This window comes from Podarcis muralis, chromosome 3 (assembly GCF_964188315.1).
Source record: "Podarcis muralis chromosome 3, rPodMur119.hap1.1, whole genome shotgun sequence".
Classification (NCBI taxonomy): domain Eukaryota; kingdom Metazoa; phylum Chordata; class Lepidosauria; order Squamata; family Lacertidae; genus Podarcis; species Podarcis muralis.
In genome coordinates, this window is record NC_135657.1 from 29,508,639 (window position 1) to 29,530,967 (window position 22,329).

Here is a 22,329-nt window from a genome sequence, read left to right on the forward strand (position 1 = left end):
CCTCTGGAGATTATTGGATAGACTCAAAACTTTTTTGGTATTTTGCCCAGCAACATTGCTGACTATCCAAAATCCAGAGTACACACACACACACACCCTTGTTACAAATATTTCTGGCATAGCTTCTCAGCCAAACTTATGAATGCAAACACACAAAGCCCCCTCATTCTATACAGCCAGATACTGCAACCCACAGAGAACATTTGAAGAACACTTTGGCGGAAATCCAGTCTCCTGACAGCTGAGTCTCTTTGAGAGTGCCATGAGCCTTGTCATAAGCACAGTCCTTGACTGACAGATGTAAAAGAGCAGCGCAAAGTAGCCTAGCAGAACATTTGACATTGTTCAGTTAGTTTAAAAAAAATTACTGGTGAAACAATGATCCTTCAGCAGATGAGCAACAAACTATGCGTCACAAAAGATGTGCTTTGGAAAATAAAGCTACCATGTGGATGCCAGTGCTCCATAGGCCCTCCATTCCACTGTCAAACAGTTCTTAGTATCAGAAAGTTCTCCCTGATGTTTAGTCAGATTCCCTTTCTTGTAACTTGAAGTCATTGATTTGGGTCCTACCCTCTGGAGCAAGAGAAAACAAGCAAGACCCTTGATCATCTTGGTTGCTCTTCTGCACATGTTCCAGCTTTTCAATATCCTTCTTAAATTGTGGCACCCACAACTGGATACAATACTCCAGGTGTTGTCTGTCCAAGGCAGAATAGAGTGAGACTATTACTTGTGGTCTACTAAAGTCCCTAGATCCTTTTCACAGGTGCTCCCCAGCTTATAGTTGCGCAGCTGATTATTCTTGAAAAAGTGAGGAACCTTACAAAATGAATGGCAATAGGGATAAATGTAAGCTTGGGCCCAGTTCTCCAATCTGTTAAGGTCATATTGAATCCCAATTCTGCATTCCATGGCATTAGCTACCCCTCCCAGTTTGGTGTAATCTGCCAATTCGATGAGCAGCCCCTCAAATTCAACCACATGCCAGCAAACTCAGGTTCTGCATTTATAGTTGATTGGGAGGCCATACACAGCACACCTGTTCCCCCCCTCCCCAAAATCATATTTTTTCCCAGTAAGGAAAGTGACAAGAAAGTGCCCTGAAAAGTATGGAATAACGCTTGCTTTGATGGAATTTCATCTGACCTCCCTGCAAATAAACAAGTACAGTGGTACCTCGGGTTAAGAACTTAATTCGTTCTGGAGGTCTGTACTTAACCTGAAACTGTTCTTAACCTGAAGCACCACTTTAGCTACTGGGGCCTCCTGCTGCCGCTGCGCCGCCGGAGCACGATTTCTGTTCTCATCCTGAAGCAAAGTTCTTAACCTGAGGTAATATTTCTGGATTAGCGGAGTCTGTAACCTTAAGCGTATGTAACCCAAGGTACCACTGTAATGCTCACTGAATAGTCAACCTTGCCTGATCTCCCTGCAAACAAATCAGGATGAGAATGCTCAATAAACAGATTGCCAGGAAGTGCCCTCTAACACATCTTGACCTCACTCCCAGTTTTCTGGTTTTCTTTTTCAAATGACACTCAACATATCAACTGACCCTGCTCAACTTTCATTGGAGGGGAGGGTGCTCTTTTTTCTCTCTTTTTCTTTTTTGCATTTCTGCAAATTTGGGAGTTCCCCTGAGCATGCTGATACTCTCATCTTATTTCTCAGTGATCTGTTATGGCTGCAGTGCTGTCAGCACTAATCACTGGAGTCCACTTTTAAAGAGAGTTTGATGCTCCTTATCCAGCTTCCAGCTTAAACTGTTTTGTGGCAGCCCACCAATATCCATGATGGAGCTTTAAGACTGGCACACCGTGTTTCCCAACTGAGATTCAAAGGCTCTTCTACCTGATCAAGGAGTAACATCCCTCCACAAAGCAGTCTCTGTGTTGCTATGAGATAGCACATGCCCTGTGGGGATTGGGAAACACTTGGCTTTGTCTTCCCTCCATGAAAGCCAGGGAGCATTACCTCATGGTATTTCGAGGAGCCCTAAATATGCTATTCCTGTGACAGGATGACATACAAAAATAAACTGCTTTGTTGTTATAAAGAAGCATTAATTTGTCCAGCTCTCCCCCACCCTGCTGAAAAGGACAGCAGAAATTGAAGCAGCCCGTTTCTTAAATATTACACTCCTTACTGTACCTGGATTGGGGATTGTTCATCTTTCTGTGCATTGCATATTCATGAATTATGCACATGTATCTCTTATGTACATGTGACTTTGCTTATGTGCTATTTATTATTCATAAGCACCATATTTTAGATTTGAATGTAAATACTGTATGATCTTTGAGTTCTGACTGGTCCTGCATGTCTCAAATCTTCACAAACACATTTTAAAAGCATGAAGGAACATGTTTACTTAAGACTGAAATATTTTATTCGAGTCACCCTCCAGGGATCTTAGAGAAACATACATGGTCCCCTCCCCTCTTTTTGTCCTCGTAACAACCCTGGGAGGCAGGTGATTCCGGGAGATTGTCACTGACTCAACATCACACATTCATGGATGAGTGGGGATTCGGAAACAGGCCTCCCCAGGCCAGGTCTGGCACTAAAAGCTATGCCGCCCTGACTCTTTAAAAACAAACACAACACCACTTCTCCCTCATTCCCCACTCCATGATTTCTATGCCCAGAGATTTAATGTCAGATTTGCAAAATAACAAGAGCATTCTAAGTTTTCTGGGCATGAGCAATTGTTCTCATGCAGAAGCTGCCATTACTGCAAAAAATGCAAGAACATACAGACACTGGATTTTTGTTTTATTTGTGGTAGCTATGCAACCCACCTAATTTACTAAATCACAATAGGTCTCATTTCAGTTAACACAAATAAGAATACTGAATCACTGGGAAACATTGGCAGAAAATTAAGTGTCCCTTGCACCTCTTCCTGCCTACACACACACACACACACACACACACACACACACACACCACTATAGCTTACTGTTACTTCCAGGTCGCCATGGAGCGCAACCCAAAAATACTCATCCTGAAGCTACTTCAACCGGAGGTATGACTGTAGTCCTCTACAATCAAGAGTTTTAAGGCAGGTTCTTGAGCTGATAAACTGCTACACAATCTCCACTTGTCTGGCTCCCTGCCCTGCCTTGTTTTCTCCAGGCGCCACAATGAGTTCATCTACACTAGGACAGGATAGCAAACAGAAATCTTCTGAAGATGTCGGGTGGACTAATGGTGAAATAGAAACTTGTTTCCCCCCACAGATAGGGGCCAACAGATGCAGCAAGTGAAGATGGTTGGAATAGAACTGTTCTGTAAAAAGTCTTGTTCTGGGAGCTGCTGCCTTCAAATATGAAATAACTAGGGAAAGGACCTTATGACTTATGGTATACCAGCTGTGGAACCCTCTCCCTAAAACTACTCAGCTGGTGCCTAGTTTGCTAGTTTTTTGGCACCAAGAGGCGGAGACAATTTGCCTGTTTGCAGATGATTGCTTTGATTCTTGCTCTGTTTGCTTTTGTCAGCTGCTTACACTGCTGTTTTTGATTTTAATTTGAATATTAATTGTTGAATTTTAAATGTTTATTGCTAGCAGCCTTGGAACCTTTTGCTGAAACGTGGGATTAAAATATTATAAATAAAGGGAAGAAGTGTTGCTGGAAAGAAAAGCAGTAATGATTTTGCAACATAGCTCTCCAAACAGCTGTTTCTCATGCTCTGGGTTAGGCACATTAAAAAAATTCCAGCACCCTATGATTTCATCGGTGTATGTGTTAATCAAGATATAAATATACGTGGGGGGAATGCTTCTAAAATAAACAATCTCTGTAAAGCTGCCACTGTATGCAAATGATATGCTGATCAGAGCTGCTGTGATAAGGTAATGTCATTGCAAATTGTCTTATTTACACTACAGAACAGAACCATTAAGCAAAATCCAAATAAGAGCTTTAGGATGAAAAGTGGAAAAGGCCCTAACTTGAATGAAAATGGCATTTCGATTTCTGCTCTGTCTCTTGATTTAGATTCCAAAGAGTTTACTCTTTACCTCAGCCGTGGGGTGGCTGCTCATTCTCCATCTTCAAACTCTTGACAGAGGTGAGAGAACAGATATGACTGGGAGGGAAGTGGGAGGGACAGACAGGTAGACATCTCCAAGCAGAGATTCAGCAGATAGAACGGCTTGTTCTGAACCTGCAAATTCTCTAATTTAGCCCCCAGCATTTGGAAATCACGAGTCAGGTATAAAACAAAGCAGACTCCAAGACAGGGGGGGGGGGACGGGGATGGGACTAAGGTCATTTCAAACACAAAATATTTCCCTACATGGAAAGCACAGCATGTATGCAAAACAAAATATATGAAGCAATAAGAAAAGTTTTGCTGCATCTGACATAAAGCCCCTCTAGTCCAATGTCACAACAGAATAGACCCATTAAAACCAATCCACTGATTTCAATGTAGTCGTACCTCGGAAGTCAAACACCTTGCGACTCAAACATTTTGGCTTCCGAAAGCAGCAAACATGGAAGTGAGTGTTCTGCTTTGCGAACATTCTTAGGGACCCGAATGTCCAACGTGGATTCTGCAGGTTCCGATTGGCTGCAGGAGGTTCCTGTAGACAATTGGAAGCTGTGCCTTGGTTTCTGAATTTTTTGGAAGTCGAACAGACTTCTGGAACAGATTCCGTTCAACTTCTGAGGTACGACTATATTTCAAATTGGCTTTCACATTGTTTGCACAGCAGCCAATCAGCTGCCCATGGGAAGACCACAAAGACTTGAGTCATTAGTCCTCTGCTGCTGTTGTTCCCCAGTAAATGTTACTCTAAGGCATGATGACTTTGATCAGGAAGTAGTATATAGGCATTATGATTAGTTGCTATTGATAGCCTTATCCTTCATAAATTTGTCTAATCCCCTTTAATTTAACCAGCTATCCCAGTTGGTTGCTATCACAACATGTGGTACAATCCCCATAGTTTAACCATGCACAATGTGAAGGAGTACTTTATCAGGCTTTGGTGAAATGGAATTGCCTTCTGTTGCTTTATTTTATTAGTGCCCTGCACAACTACACGAGGCTGAACATTTCAGTCTAGTTAAAAGCATCCTGGTTGTGCTATATATTTGGAATTCCAGTTGGCATAAACTGATTGTTCCCGAAGTGAAAACAAGGTTTATGGATTTTTTTTATAGAAAGGGTTGTGGTAAATCCTGATTAAAGAGCAACTCCAGCTTAAATTTTTACCCTCCGAACAGAATATTGCTTACAGTTGGTGGTAATTTCAGTCTTAAAGTTCCAGGCAAATCCATAACAATGAGATTTTTGTTGGTTTGTCCTGAGCTGCTGCTGCCCCTATGATGGCCCAAAACACACCTTGTGACAAAGCATTTTTATTTATACAAAGAGAATCTGTTGTGCTCAGGTTTTGCTATGGTTGGCCAATGTCAGAACAAACTAGATGGGTCTTTGGCCTGCCATAGCAGGCTCTTCTGTTCTTAAAGGGGGACTCCAGCAAATGGAAAATTATTACTTTAGTCATTTCTCCTCCTGAGTTATCACATCTTAGTTAGACCTTTCTCTATCAGTTACAGCAGACACAGCCCTCTCTGCTGCTCTGTTATGAAGAAGAATGTATTTGAACTCTGAAAACACAACTGGCACTAAAGTAGCAAGCAATAACGTTGACAAAAATGAGAGTATTGGAAAATAATATCTCTAGGCTGCAAAAGGTATAAAGGAGCATTATGCATGATCGTGACCCTAGGGGGACTATAGTATTGCTAGTCAGCTCATGCTCAAATGCTATTACAGGAAGTCAGCAAGTCTTTCCCGACTCGGTGGTGACACTGAATACATTTATATGGGTTTTAGTTTAAGCTGCTTTCTCCTGCAACCACAAATCCAGGAAGGAATCGATATTGGTATTTCTGAAAAACATTCATTTGGCTCACTCTGAGCAATTCTGATCTGGAATAATGCTGAAATTTTTAGATACCAAGCCAGCTTTGAAACAACTGCAAGCAATTTTGTTGGTGTTCTGATGCAAAATAATAGGAGTACTCCTTTTTGCAGTTCAGATTTGAATGAAAATCGGCATACCTGAAATTTGAAAAGCAGGGCAAGAAAACCTGGTCTAAACTCCGAAAACCATTAACTTCAAAGTTTTAAAACTTTTAGAAACCTGCAGATTTTATTCTTAAAAGCCTTGGGAGTCTTGAATTGAACCACTCCCATGTGTTCTTTAATGTACCATTTTCATGAGTCAGTATAGTATTATGAAACTGCTCCCCAAATCTACAGCTATTATTCTGAACTGTAAGAGTCCAGACTCCATAATTTATATATTGGCTGTTGATTAGGTCAACTAACTTAGTGAGAGAGAACTGTTCCTTAAAGAGAAAATACTTCATTAAAATGCTTTCTGGCCGTGTAATTGTTGTTTCAAGGGGAAAAGATAGGTATAAAAAGGAGAATTTCTGGATCCGAAGATCCAAGTACTCTTTGGTGAGAGAAGCTCAGCAGAGATTTAAAATCAAAAAGTATGCAGCAAAGTAAAGGATGGTAAGTTAAAAATGGTTTACTTACAAACTCTCCAAAGGTCAGATTCATGGGCTTTTCCATACAGCATTCAGAAAATGTTGCACAGGCAGTAACACTTGGCTTAGTTACTATGATGAAAGTTCCTAAATTATTGGTATAGAAACTCAATAGTGGCTTGTGAGAGTCATGTGGTGAAGATGGAACAACCAGTTTAGCCTCTTCACATGCTGAGTTCATCAAGTAGACTGAGGGGAAACAAAGACTTGACTGCCTAGTCCCTCCCAAGGTGAGCTAAGCTTAGCAGGACAGCTTACTCTATGGTCTTAACCATTTCATGCATTAATTACACTTAAGCAGGTTGGTTATATCAGGCTGGTTACACCACAGTAATATGCAGATTACATGAGATCACCAGTCAACCACAGAACACTAGCTGGTGAATGGAGGAAATCCCCATTCCAGTCACTACTAGTCTGCATGGTTCTAAATAGCCACAGAAACCTAAGATCCCTGCACCAGGTGTGCATCTTCTGCTTGGTAGCTATCATCCTACTAATAGTCTTAGATACCACATTTGGAAGCAATCAATATGGAAGCAAGTCCTTATTAGGGACTTTGGGACTTATTAAAGGACTTTGGAATTTTTCTTAGAGACTAACAGAGCTACCTTAACTCTTAAAATGATCTAGTCTTATTTCATATGCTTCACAATTTCTGATCCTTTGGCACTTTCCCAATAATTTCACAAGTTTCTCTCTACAGTCCTGAGGACTAGAAATGGGATTCTCAGGATGCTAACAAGATTTTCAAAGGTACGTCATTAGAACTGGGCATAGTAATACTACTTCTTGCTTATATAGCACTGTAAAAGTGTTCTTCCAAACTGCCCCACAACTTAGTATGAAAACAATGTAAGGTAGCTCATTATCTTGATAAGGAAGAATGCAGCTGAGGATGACTTGCCTTACTTTAGGTCACCTAGAGTGCTTCTAGGCAACACCAACAATAAAAGTTTGATACTTTTATTATTTTCCTATAATTGTGCCTTACAGTTCCCAGATGAAGGACACAGTGGTTGTTTTCTCTACTCCTACCTCTACCAGCAGGCAACCCTGCTTCATCCTGCCCCTTCTCCCCAAGAAAAGCATATGGGATACAAAATAGGGTGGTGAATTTGTGATAACTGCTTGTTACCCTCTCTGGGCTCAGCAGCCATTATCCTTTCCTGGTGCTCACCGTGTGGTGGCACTGATGGGATTCACTCTGTAGCAAGTTGAGCCCTGCCTTAGAAAGCAGAATGTGAATCTCAGTGCCAAATAAACTCTCGGTTCACAGATGTGAAAGGTTGGACAAATAGATCAGACCTAACTCAAATAATAATTTTAAAACCTTCTGGTACCAAGTTTACACAGAAACCCCTTCTATCCCACATGCACAGAAAATTTCCTTTGCAGAGAACTGTGAGCACTGCACATGTATTTTCCTATCTAGGTTCTTGCATACTGTATTTCAAAGGAAGTCCTGGCTGGCAGCATGTTCTAACATGGTATGGTGTGACTCTATTTTTATGCCCACAATTTCCTACACAGAAACAATAAGTGTATCAGCTAATTATCAATGTGCTTGTAATTCTTACACTTAAAAACATTTCCATGTGGGAATTAACACATTTCATAGACAGTGTCAATTGCTCACATGTAAATTTGGGATTCACTTTGGTTTCCAGAGTTTGTGTGTCTGATCAGCACCAGCATACACTCAAAAGTATTCTGTTCTGTAGGGGATGTCTTTTAAAAAATGTTTGCTACTAGATTTGCCATTCTGTCTGCATGAATGTCCCAAGAATTTGGACTTTAACAGGGAATTCTGTGGAATTTACTCCCAGATAAATTTTTTGACTGGGTAGTAGAATTTTGCCTCGAGTGCACATACATAAATACTATTAAGTAGTCACATACTGCCCTTTCAAATGCTGCAGGCAGCTAATGAGATTCAGTCTGAACTTTGTATATTTTGCTAGTAGCCAAAAGCAAAACAAACACGCAAAATCTAGACACGTTCTCTTTGCTTGCAAATCAATGCTGGGCAGGCTGTGACAGAGTAAATAGCAATCTATCAGAGCACAACTCGTGAAAAACACCTGGCCAAACGCAAAACAGAGCGACTGGAAAGGGACTCAGGCACCGGTTCTTGGGGTGCCGATAGGGATCTTACAAGCGCACAAGAGCGTCCCCATTTCCACCCGTGGGGAGCTGGAGGAGGGCGCCCCTCGACACACGCGCGAGTCTCGCGTTGATCCTTTTCTTTTCTTTCCCTTAGACGGAAACTCTTTCCCCGGAGGAATTTCGTAGCGTGTGAAGCTGCCCTGGATGCGTGAGGAGGAGGAGCAACCACAACCGCCGGCAAGGCGGGAGGGGTGGACTTGGGTGCCGTCGGCGTCAATGAATGAAGGCGAGAGCGTCTCCGCAAGGCGGGATGAGGCGCCCCTAGTGTTTCCTCGGCGCTGCAAGCGGCCGGCTCCGGCTGCTCCGTCCCCTCCGCAATCCGAGCCGCGTCCCCTCCTCTTCTCCGGCCTGTGACCGAGCCGGGCCCAGCTCAGAGAGGAGGAGGAGAAAAACAGGGAGCAGGAGGAGGAGCAGCCGCCGCCGCCGCCGGATGCGGCGAGGAAAGAGCTCCGGCTCCCCTACGCAGCGCTGCCGGCCACTCACCTGAGCGCGCCGCGGCGGGAGGAGGAGGAGCCGGCCAGGCTGCTGCCGCTGCCGCCGCGGTAATCCCGGCGGGCGACCCAGAAGCCATGGCAAGGGCTCCGGGAGCCTAGAGGCGGGCCGCCTCAGCCTCGCTCCGAGGAGCCGCGCCGCAGAGGCCTGCGAGTCCAGGGCGGGCGGCGGCGGCGGGCTCGGCCATTCCCAGCTTGGCCCGGGCCGGCTCTGCAGCAGCGCCTCTCCCGCGCAAGATGTCCACCCGCACGCCGCTGCCCACCGTCAACGAGCGGGACACCGAGAACGTGAGTGCCGCCGCCGCCGCCAGTGCCTTGAGAGCCCTTCCACTCTGCCAGCCGGCGCGGGGCTCGCTCAGGCCGGAGTCGCCCTTCTTGGCCTCGGCCGGGCGGGTTTTTTTGGGGGGGGGGGTTGAGAGGGAGAGCAGGAGGGGGCTTGGCGGCCACGGCTTCCCCGCCTCGCGTGGGTGAGGGACCACCTTGAGCTCTCCTTTTCCTTCCCCGCATTCCTGGGGGCACTTTCGGAACCAGGCAGGGACTGGGGGCAGCCCCTTTCCTCTCGCCTCCCTTGCCCAGCCAGGCCTCCGCCGGGTGGCCCCTTGCGCGCCTTTGCCTGCACTGCAGCCACGCCTCAGTGGGATGCGCTCTCTCCTCCCCATGCCACACCCGGGGGCTGCTTTCTTCTTCTCCTTCTCCTGCTTTTCCCTTCCTTCCTTTATGCAAGGCACCCCCAAGCCAGCCCAGGCAAAGTGTCTTCTTTGCATGTCTAGTTTGCAGCTAGCCTGTCTCTCTTTTCCACACAGAGCTCTATCTGTGCTTTCAGGTAAACTTTCCACATGGCTTCCCTCTCCATAGGGCCGGCCTCCCCTCCCTGACTATACTCTCTTCTTCTTCCTGCCCTGCCTATTGCCAGGCTTGCATCCTTCCCTGGGCCCGGCCGGTGACCTCCAAAAGCCAGGCTGCTCTGTCAATCCATCACTCGGGGCAAGCGCAGGATCTGCCTTCACTTCCGCCTGCCCCTCGCCCCTGCTGGTGATGTCTGTGCAAGAAAGCTTCTTCTGAACTTTGCTCCTTTTGTTCTTGGGGAAAGCTCTGGTCTTTCTCCCTTAGATCCTTCTTTTTTATTTTATTTTTGGTGGTGGTGTCCTAGTGGACTTCCCTCCCGGTGGGGTGACTGAGGATTAAGATAGCAGCCAGAGAAATTATAAAGCAGGGTGATTCTCTTCCCAGGGAAGGTTGTTATAGGAACAGTACAGAACAGGAAAATGAGAACGGAAAGCTTTGTAATGCCCAGGGTTCAGTGCATGCAAGTGCCTTCAATTGCTCTCTATTTTGTAAATACAAGCATAACCCAGGATGAAAGATGTTGGGGCTTTGGAGTAGCGAAAACATGTCTGGAATGCCTATTTCACATGGTTAGTAGCAAAGGGAGACAGAAGGTTTAGACTCTGTAAAATCTGGCTTTATGTCTGCACGTGCTATTTCTGGTAGGCATGATTAATGGGAAGTGAACTGTGTGTGGGAGGGAAAAGACATATTTGTAGTGAAGTAATCTAACGGCCTGAATTGAAGCAGACTTTACTATGTTAATGTGAAATGGGATACAGTGTGAACAGGCCCATTGACTTCGCTGGCGCTGTTGACAATGTTCACTTTTCTAAGCAAGCAGTGTTTATCCTTTCCTGGGGACACTGTGTCAGTGTCCTAGGCACTATTCACATACTCTGGTTTGGAGAGTTGGATTTAAGGTGAAAGTGTGTGACAACGTGAGGAAGGAGACAAAAGGCAGATTATGAAAATTGTGGCTTCTGTGGGTTGTGCAATTTCAGAGTTCCATGGTGCTATAATAAGAAATGCTGTCCAAAGAAACTGCATTGAAACATATTATAAATCTGATTATCGTATCAATTCATGGCATTTTTAAATGTAAGCTAAAAAGTGTACATTTTAGTATAGTGTAAATGGATCACACACCTCCAATAATTCTCTCCCTATTAAGTTCTTATAGAAGAGATGTTTGAAAGATTTTTATAGGCTACAGAGCTAACAATATGTCTTTATTTCCCCCTTGTAATTAGTGTGGGAAAGTTATTGGTGCAGGAGAGACATTCACCCCAGTAAAATGTGACCTTAAATGGGTTTTTTGAAATATCTTCTTTAATGGCGCCAGAATGTTTAGCAATGCTATCAATTTGTTTGAAGAGTGTTAAGAGGCTCTCTAATTAATGATCTTTTTATCGCTTCTTTAAAAAAAAATCTTTGCCTAACACTCCCGTGAAGTGAAACTTTATTGGAATGTATAATGTGTAGGATTATTGTTAGGGAAAAGTTCATTGGGAAGATATCCCCCCCCCCCAATCTTTTAAAATTCTTTTCTAAACTCTGCAATGATCCATTGGGATTTAGGTCTTGGATGAATTTTTAAGGGAGTAAAAATGTGCTGTAGTTGCCAAGTTGCAACCAGGAAATATTGTCCTCCCTCCCATTATGCCTTTTGGAACAAACGGGTCTGAAATTGCCCCACAGCAGGCGGATCTGTTAAGGAAACAGGCATAATCACTTGCTTGTGACTTGACAGTCCTTGGGTGAGTTGAATTTGTTTTGCTTTATTATTTTGCTACTCAGGCTATTCATTTTTACAGTAGATAAATATGCAGGCATAGAGTCACTCAATTTATGCAATTCCCTTATCACATTGGGTATATAGCGGATTATAGGTCTATAGTGAGAAAGAGTGTGATTGTCTTACCCACTGCGCCCACCTTTTCTTATATTCACAGAGTGAGTCAGCAGGTGGTAGAATTACTGAATAGGCCAAGCAGTTGTTCCTAAAGTACATTTTCTCTTCATTTTTACTTCTTGTCTCTTTCAACTTGACATTCTTTTTGAGTATTACTTTTCGTTTGTGCTAGATCTTTTTGCTGATGGGTTTTGGGATATATAAGAGCAAACCAAACTGTGTGTTGGAAGAGAATATTTCCATATGCCTGTACTCGCTGCAAGGAAGAATGAAAGACCATTGTTTCTCTAGCCACAATGCTCTTAAATGCAACCCTTCCAGAGGTAAAAATCTCTGCAATTTCTAAAGAGGTGCTGTTTGTATTTAGGCTGAACATAATATTTTGGATTTTCAATCAAGCCAGCAATTGGAATAGGTTTTTTGCTCTGACACAGCATGTTTTGACATACTGTAATGTACTTGAGAAATTGAATTTTATTGCTTCAAAGTTTGAGCTGATAGTTTACATGCATAACAGTACTTTACAGTAACATCAGGTTTTGTTTGTTTGTTTTGGTAAAGCAAATCAAAGCACAGAGATGTTTAGGCTTGTTCAAGTGAGCTTTCTTTGGAGTCCTATAGCCAATTTAAAATGGGTTTCTTGAGTAGTTATACTTAACTGCATTATGGTAACTTGTAGGAACTATAAATAAAGAACCAGGCCTTGTGGAGAGGATATTGAAAAGAGGGAGAAAGTAGTTGGTATCCTAGGTTGCCTTAGGGAAAGAATATTGGGGAAGCAAAATAGTATTTGAGGATCACAAATAAGGATATGATTTGGGAAAGGTTCTTACAACATATATGTGCCAGCAGTACCAGAAGTAGCAATTTGTAGGCATTGAAGTAGTATTTGATTAGTGACCTAAAGCTAAGGTCTGGCTTTTGTGCCAAATGAATGTTCTACAGCTGTTATTATAAAACTACTTCCACAGACCGGGCCTTCTCTTAAGCTACTGGAGCTATGTGGCAGGAAATCACATTGGATGAACTATTAATGTGTTTCTTGCAGCAGTGCTGCCTACCTCCAGGTAAAGCAATAGCGGTATAGGGAACAATCACTTTGCAATCCATCTCATGTAATTTCCTGTATACAGACATGACTGGAGCAGTACAGATGGAGCCACAGGGAAGCAGCTGCCTCACTGTTTTGGTAATGTTAGAATGAGCCCTAGCAGATACACTTCTGGATTTTTTTGAAATAAGTTTTTTCCAGGCTTCAGAGCAACCAAGACATTGACAGATAGATGTATGGACACCCTTATGGGCAAAGGTTGACATTCTGATACGTTACAGAACAGACAGTGGCATTTGATGGTGAATATCTTCTCTAGTGATGTTTGCAATCTTGATTTAATTGATTCTTCTTCTTCTCTAATTAACCCAGGATAACTGTGCTAGTTTACCCAACTGTCGCTCCATGATAACCAAAGTGGCAAGTACTGGCAAGGCAAAGTTGTTGAAGATGTTTAATGAACTGGAGATTGTTGTAGGATTTGGGCAAGGAATAATAACCACTAGAAATAGTGGCTGTTTATGCCAGTGATAAAATAATTAACTATGTCAGATGACATGGTTGGGGCTCAACAGGTTTGAATGTGTTCTGGGTTCTCTCATTGGAGGTACAGGTATGATGGGGGATAAGCACTGAGATGTGTCATGCATGAGACGCACACAGAGAAAGGCAACTTCAGAAAGGGCTGGAGGAAGGCAGTGGCACAATTCCTGGTCACATTGCACTGAGTTTGTGTCGCAGTGGAATGAACCACTGAAGTGTTTTAAGTGGGATAGCTCAGTCAATAGAGCATGAGACTTACTCTTAGGGTCATGGCTTTGATCCCCATGTTGGGCAAAAAGATTCCTACATTGCAGGGGGTTGGACTAGATGACCCTTGTGGTCCCTCCCAGCTTTGTGATTCTCCAGAGTGCTACATTAGGGCAGTGGAATCACTATACAAAAGGAGTTGCTTTGCCCCAGCTGGTGCAGAAAGGAGTTTGTTCCAAGACAGCTGTAAAGATCAGAAATGTCATAAACGATGGGCAGGGAAGTATTAAAACAGAAGTGGGCCCTTTTTTCCCTTTCAAACCTGTTATACACAGTTTTATGCCAAATTTTCTGAATTTCTTCAAAATGTGGAATAGAAAATTATTCCTCTAGAAACTCCTTCGTCATATTTTGTTGAATTGTTGCATGGCCAGGAGACTGTACATGTAATTTATATATAGCATGTAAATTTAGATTTAAAGTCTTACTGTAAGCAAGGTTAACTGTCAGGGACTAGTAGGGCTCTGAAGAGTGTGGGGCAGAGGACCAGGGGAGTGACTCAGGAGAGGGGACCAGCGATTTATGGGGTTTGACGCTGCCTGCAAGGCAGGAGCCAGAGCAGGGGGAGGAGGAAGAGTCAGGGTAGTCCAAGACAGAGGAAGGCACACAGGATATGGTAGAAGAAGAAAAAGAGGCTGCTCAGATGACAGATAGGTCTCCTAAAACCCCTCTGCCTTCTAAAACTAAGAACAGCTACAACTTCTGTGCAGGGGAAGTCTCAGATCGTTGGTGTGCAACACATCAGAAGGTGTATAACCAGGCCAGGCAGAGGGGGCCTCGCTTTTGGTGCGGGGGAAAATCGCCTAGTGGCTAGAGCAGGCATAGGCAAATTTGGCCCTCCAGATGTTTTGGGACTACAACTCCCATCATCCCTAGCTAACAAGACCAGTGGTTAGGGCTGATGGGAGTTGTAGTCCCAAAACATCTGGAGGACTGAGTTTGCCTATGCCTGGGCTAGAGGTATATGTGTGCGTGTGCACCTGGAGCATTCCAGGAGTTGCTGTAAGTGCTTCTTTTGTAAATAAAGACTTGACAATCAGACACATGCTTTCCTTAGCTGGGGTGGGCCAGGACATTGACATATTGCTACTTAAGCAACAGCATCTTAAGCCTTTGGATCTTCAATTTAACTTTAAGTTGTTTGTCTCTATACTAGGATATTATTTCATGGTAGCTTAAAAAAACCTCATAATTTTTCTGCTATAGACATGATGTACGTGGGAACAGTTTAGACTGGCTAACAAATCTGCGTGTCTCAAGAATGACATCATATAAGACAGTTGGTAAAGGAGTTAGCTGTCAAAACAGGTAGGGATAGTAAACAAATCTCTTTTTTGAGGAAAGGACAAATGTTTAATACAGTAATGGGTATGGTTAAAATGTAGAATAAAAGTTGGATGGCTATATTTATAAAGTTAATATCTAGCTTTGCTCCTGTGTAAGAAAGAATGGATCAGATATGAAGAGAGGAGTTGTGGGAGACAATTCTTGCTAAATATTTTCTTTCACTGCCTTGAGGAACATATGGCCTAGTTTTTAAGCATTCCAGGTTCAAAGTAGAATTGCTGTTTGCCAATAGATATAGAGTGGCTTGGTAATGAGAGATAGCATGTTTTTTTCCTGGATATCCAAATGAATTGATCCAGACTAAATTGCTCTGAAACAAGTGCTAGATAGCTTGGGGCCAGGAATCCTTCTCTTTTCTGCAGTGAATAACTTGTTTTTACACAATAAAATACTTGTGATAAAAGCTCATCTGAATAAAGCTTATGATTGTTGGGAAAGCTCATCTGGTAAGATTTTTTGTCTTGAAATTTTGAGTTTGAGTGAAGACTAAGAGTAATCTCATATAATTTCTGTGCTACCTTTTATTCCTCCTTTAATTCAGGGAACTTCAGATCTGAAGAAATATCTGACAGTAAGTTCAGTTGTGTGAGGCAATCTACACAACTGGACATCTGTGTTGGGTATTGAGGTCACTTTGTGATGGATACAACATTTGGTGTTGGCATCTGTCTGTCTCTGGAGACAATAGATGAGTATGCCTTTGTAGGTGAAGTCAAACCGTTGGAAGGTTACAACACTTGTTGTGGCTGTAGAGACCACAGAGATGCATGTTTAGTTGCAGCTGGGACAGATGCACCATGGCATTTCTTCTCTCTGTGCTCCTCCCAGCAGTCATTCCTCCTCTGGCCACTGCTATGGATGCATGACCTGACTGGCTGTCTCCAGGCACCACAGTTGTCTTCAAGAGATTCCCACATGGCGGGGTTGGCATTGCCAGCCTTCATGTCACAATTGCAAGTATCTTTGTAACACAAAGAGTTGGTCTGCCAGCAGGCTTAGTTCCTGAAGCCAGCTCCCTGTAAAGCACATCCTTGGGGATCCCGCCAGCTTTCATTCTGTGGCCATGACCAAGCCAGCATAGATGTCACTGAGACAGGAGTGCAGACATGCTGAGAATGTGGGCTTGGGAGAGCACACCTTTGTTTGAGACTCTTTCCTGCCTTGTGATGCCCAAAATCTTCCTGAGGCAGCACATGTGGAAGGCATTGAGGTGTCGCTTCTGGCGGTTGTAAGTTGCCCACAGATAGTGTACTCAGCATACAAGCCTGGTAGACCTTCTTCTCGGTACTAGATGTTAGCATCACATTCTCCCATACCCTTTTGGAGCAACATTGAGAAATACATATATAGTTTGTTGCAGATGAGATGGGTGGGGGGCAGGTTTCATTCTATTCATTTGAAGACTGAACTTTAACCGTAGAGTTGTAGCCCATTCTCACACATATTTTGTGTGACTACATTGGATCCTTTGAATGTGAAAAAGTTCACTTGAGAATGGGAGATACTGTGGCATTTTTGTTAACACTTCTACAGTGATGGATGGCTTCGGGATATGTTAAGTTAAAAATATTAGTGTGTAATGAGGTTTCTCATTTTTATTTGAACTCATTTCCCCCCTCATGAGATTAGCTGCTATTTTGCTGGAAATAAATTAAAATGCTTTAAAATGCAATAAACATACCTTCTGGAAGTAAGCATTCCTTCTTTAATTTGTCTTCTGACATAACTGAGGTTTGGGAAGGTATATGCTAATCCTGTATTTATCTGACAAATTACATATAATTTAAACTGCTAATGGTTTCAGCTCTCTACTCACTTGAGTGTGCCATTTATCTAAACATATATGCATTTCGTTATCTGAGTGATGCTGAATTAGGCTGTCAAGGCATACTGGACACTGATATCCTCAAAGGCATATGGAAGAGTTTCTATGTTGCGGAAAATATTTATCATAAAAAATCATGCTGGCCTTTAAAAATAGCTTTCATGGTGGCTTACAAAATTTTAGAAAGAAACAAAATACAAGAAACGGGAAGGAAGACCATCATAAAACAAAATATAAAATCTTAGGAGGATAAAAAGGTCTTTGCCTGGCAATGGGGAAATAGTATCATGGGTGCCAGGCAAGATTCTAGTTCCAAAAATCCATCCCAAATTGCCACATGCCTCAGCTCAGATAGCAGCATACCCAGAGGACAACTTTGGCAGCTGGTCTCAGTAAATTAGCAGGTAAAGGCAGTGATAGGCATTCCTTTGATTCCAGGTTGTGGCAGAAATGGCCCTAAGTGCTCAAGGTGGAAGAGAAGAAGAATGGAACTGCCTGCTCAAGATACATGCTTGTGTAAAGCCAATATTTTCTGTGGCTCATGGAAAGGAAGGGACCAGGTGAAATAGTGCTGTTGGTTCTTTGTCTATAACTCATACCTCCCTCTTCCCTGTGGCCTTGCAGAGGGTTTTGTTTAAATCAATTAATACAGAATCTAGTAGTCCAGTCAGAGCCTATAATTGCTGGCCTTCTCCCCTTGATTTTTGTGCACTTCCAGTTTCCTCATCTGTGTTGCACTGACGTAACTCTTCTCTGTTGTGCTATATTTCTGGGCATCCAGCCTCTACTATATTCAGTGGTGAAGTTTCTGTGCTCTGTGTGGATCCCCATATTGTATGCTATACGGGTCCTACAAATGTATTCATATTTCTCTTTTTGTTTTTATAAAACTTTGGTGGGTGGGGAGTTCAAATTCTGAAAAGCTTTAAATAAGAGCTCAGAATAAATCAAATGGAACATTAAATGAAAAATTCATTTCATTTAGTTCAGAATGTGCTTTTTCTTGTTGGATCTTGAATTTCCTTGGTACAACATGAGAGCAACTCTTTATACAGCAAACAAAATATACAGATAGACAGCACTTTAATACTTATGCTTAGCATAATCATATTGATCTCCTGATTTCATTCCTTGGGGTATCAATATTGATTATACATTTTGTTAAATAAAATAAACTAGTGTATGCTGTTTGTTTTTAGCTGCATCTAAGCAACTTACCTCTCCATCAAGAATTGATGTAACTTTGTGTCTAAGAGTTTGAGATGAAATCTTGCTAAATGACTTTTAGCAAGTCTCTATTATCTTTGTATCAGCTTCCTATCTGCAATATGTAGGAATATTATTGCTGGCTTGTCTTACAGAAATATGTTGTAAAGAATGCTCAGTCCTTTGCTACATGCCGTGGGGGTGTATGGGAACTACCAAACAACATTCCTCCTCTCTCATTGTATAGTATGGGGTGTGTTTGTGATTGTAGAAATGTGACAGTGACATCATGTTAGTGTTTTACAGGTCTGCTTAATTGGCTGCCACTTGTAGGGGCAGGGAAAACATGAATGTGATGTCATCTCACACTTTTTCCATCTGCACATTATGGGGGAGACATGAATACGTTCTCTTTAAGACATTTATGTACAAGCACCAAACCAGGAGATTCTTGAAGTCACCCCTCCCCTCCCAAATCTGCAGTGAAACTGGGTTGTCTCTTGTTATCTTCATGCTTTCTGGTTGGAAGTAGCAGGTAATGGTTGAATTGTGAAGCTGGATTAAATCTTTTGTAATTCAACAGATATAACTAGGGTATTTTGAGTATCCTTTTCTCACATTAAATCTACTTCATTAAGAGGAGATAGAGCCTTCTGTAGTGAGATATTTCTGATAATGAAATGCATAGATTGCTGTAACATGAGTGTGTAGCTGCAGAGCAGCATTTTTTTGTCCATTGGGAGATAAGACTGCTTCCTTCATATTGCCCTCCTGCAATGTCTTTTTATTGTTTATATGTAGGAGGGGTGAATGTAATTTCAGAATTTACAATCTTTCCAGGCACAATAACTACCTGAAGGTCATTTCTGATAAGGTTGGAAAATTAAGAAATCATTTTATGAAATTGGCTTTTTTCATGGTTTATGAACAAAGCAGTATTGAAGTGTTGGAAGTGAAACAAAATGGTTTTGCACTGTGCATTAGAATATGTTTGAACGATTGCTATGTATGAGGCAGGCTATATTGCTATCATCTGCATAGGAAGTTGGTTAGGAATATTGGGATTTAAAAATATGCCTAGAAATATGCTCAGGGAGAGAGTAGGAAATAAATTGCTTTGTTGTGTTAGTTTTGGTACATGATGAGTACACAACCACAACTACTTTGAAGTTGCATACTGATGAATGCTGGAGTTGCAAACAACCTTAACTAAAAGAAAGCTGGGTCTGATTGTTGCTGTACCAGGCTGTCTTCTTATCTGACTTTTTCTGCCTCAAGGATGACTTGGTCTATAAGGCAGAAGGAGCTTGGGAAACTTGGCATGTGGCCTGAGATGGCAGTGGTCCTTCTCAGTTAACAGCCACCAGAGCACTATGCTGTGTTTCCCAGATATTCAACGCAGTGGGGAGTTTGGGTTTGCTACTTTCTCCCACTTATTCTCTTGGCATCTGAAGGCAGCCCTGTTTAGGGAAGTTTTATTCTGTTTTAATGTTCTGTTGAAAGCCAAACAGAGTGGCTGGGGAAACCCAGCCAGTGTAGAAATAATATATTATTATTATTATTATTATTATTATTATTATTATTATTATTATTATTATTATTAATTTTATTTTATTGATTGGCTGGGAACCACAGAAGGATGCTCTGTTAACTGGAATTAGTCTGTAAGGCAGGCATTGGTCATACTTGTCTGTGGCTTAGGTCCAAGCTATCTGAAAGACCATATTCCCTCATATAAACCAGCTTCGGTTCTGAGATTCAGGAGAGGCCCTTCTCTCAGTCCTGCCATTCTCACAAACATGCTTTGTAGGGGCACGGGAGAGTTGTATTGGCTGGGCATAATTATATGAAAATCGAATGTGTGAGAATTTTCTGTATGTATCTTCATAAACCTACAATGATAACTATTTCTTTGGAATTTATTTTTTATTATGAAGAAAAGTCTCTCTGTTCCTTTGATGTGCGGTGTAGAGAAGCAGTAGGTGACTGTAAAACAAGTTCACATTGCTAATGAATCAAATAACTTTCCTCCCTCCTTTCAAGTGTTATCATTCCGCAGCTTCTATAAAACTGTGTTTTGACCCAGATGCTATGATTTTTTGGGCTCCCCCCCCCTTAAATTTAACTAGTCCTAGACTGATGTCGCTCTATGAAAGACTGGAAAGAGGAGGTGCACCAGGCTGCAGAGAATTCTGGCTGGAGTATAGGGTTGCTATCCTACCTACAAACTTCCCTTGCTCCTGGATTGCAGCTAAGAATATCTACTACTATACCCATGGCATTGGTGTTGGCTCAAAACTGCTAATAGGAACTGGTCAACAAAAAACGGGAAAACCACATATCAGCCACCCTCAGACATAAAGTTGAAAAAAGTACACGGAGAAGACAAGTAGAGCAAAAGAGTGCTTGCTCTGGCAGCACATGTACGGAAAGTGGAATGATACAGGGATTAGCACGTCTTCTGTCGTCCCCTTCTCCTTGTGCCTTCCATCTTTCCCAACATCAGGGTCTTTTCCAGGGAGTCTTCTCTTCTCATGAGGTGGCCAAAGTATTGGAGCCTCAACTTCACGATCTGTCCTTCCAGTGAGCACTCAGGGCTGATTTCCTTAAGAATGGATAGGTTTGATCTTCTTGCAGTCCGTGGGACTCTCAAGAGTCTCCTGCAGCACCATAATTCAAAAGCATCAATTCTTCGGCAATCAGCCTTCTTTATGGTCCAGCTCTCACTTCCATACATCACTACTGGGAAAACCAGTTAGCACATTAGCACAATTAGAGCAGCAGAAACTCACCTATGGAGGAGGGAGTCCACATGATGTTGGACTCTTGATTCCCATCAACCCCAGCCAGAACAGCCAATGGTCAGAGATGATGGCAGTTATAATCCAACAACATCCAGAGGGCAATGCTGATGCAGGAAGCTCATCCACTTAGCATCCAGTTGTGTGGTATCCATTGTCTCTTGGAGGGCTTGCTGGTTGTGGAAGTCAAGGGCCCAGAGGGAAAAGAAAGAAGAAAAGACCTGGAAAAATTGCCTCTTAAAGTCTCCTGAACATGAACACCCTTCTTCTCTTATTATCAGCTGAGCTGCCTGCTGTATCCACCACGAGAAATATGTAATAGAAACTAGCACTAAGATCTCTGTAGATTATTTGACTTAACGTTTTCTTCCCTCACATGGGCCAGTGCATCAACGATCCCTGGCATGTATCCCTGCTAGGAACACACCCTTTGAAAATGTATTGATCTAAGAAGATCCTAAGGCAACCGAGCAAGAGATGCCTGCGATGGTGGGAGTGGTAGAGGCTTTTGACAAGCAGCTTCACTTGATTGTTTCATGGGAAGAAGTTTGTGTAATCCAAGTGTGTGGCTGGGTCTTAATTAACAAAGACTGCTGTGTCTCCCCAGGTTTTCAGCTGGCAGAGAGCAGAAGGACTCCGGCTACTTCCTGGCTGCTTTTTAGCTTCTTGTTTGGACAAGAAGGTTGGGTCCTTAGGATGGGTGGTGGGTGCACCACCATTCCCCCCCCCCCCAAATTTAGTATCCATCTCATGAAAATGTACCTTTCTCAAGAGAAAGACTATGTACTTTCTACTGATCTAAAGGGGATACGTCAGAGAGAGTTTGGATGCAAGCTGGTGGTAGGCCAGGCAGCCATGAAATCCCAGAACTAGTACTAGCATGACAAGTGGGAAGAAAGGCAGGTTCATTTGCCTGTAAAGTTGTGGGGATTTTTGCTTCCTGTGCATCTTTAATTTTTAAAAAAAAGTTCTTAGACCTTATGGCTATGAAGAAGTGTAGCGTGACCCAGGCCCACCTACAAGTTTTATACTTTTTTACAACCTAATGTACTGTGTCCATACCTTTTTTAGTTTTGGGAGTTTTATTTCCCCCCCTATTGTATCGGATGTGTTGTAATTGTGTTTGCTTTCTTGGGAGGATAATATCTAGAAAGGCAGCTTATAATGCTTGAAATAAAACAAATGAAAATAAAACCCCAGAGCTAACAGGCTTTTGCTATTTTGCAGTACGAATCAGTGGTATCCTTGGTGAATCTGAAAAGGTACCCAGCTGACCAAACTAGTCTGTCTATCTTTATGGACTTG

General features: G+C 42.6%; 1 protein-coding gene across 8 annotated transcripts in view; it reads left to right on the forward strand.

Annotated features, from left to right (window-relative positions):
- Window positions 1–9,308: 9,308 nt before the first annotated feature.
- Window positions 9,309–22,329, forward strand: part of MARK1 (microtubule affinity regulating kinase 1) — a 72,363-nt gene continuing 59,342 nt past the window's right edge. For all 8 annotated transcript variants that reach the window (XR_003706039.2, XM_028724601.2, XM_028724603.2 and 5 more), the window contains exon 1: window positions 9,309–9,532. Coding sequence is in view for 7 of the 8 variants with exons in the window: in XM_028724601.2 (XP_028580434.2) it covers window positions 9,482–9,532 (51 nt within the window). In the remaining variant the exon portion in view is untranslated. The remainder of the gene's footprint in view (window positions 9,533–22,329) is intronic.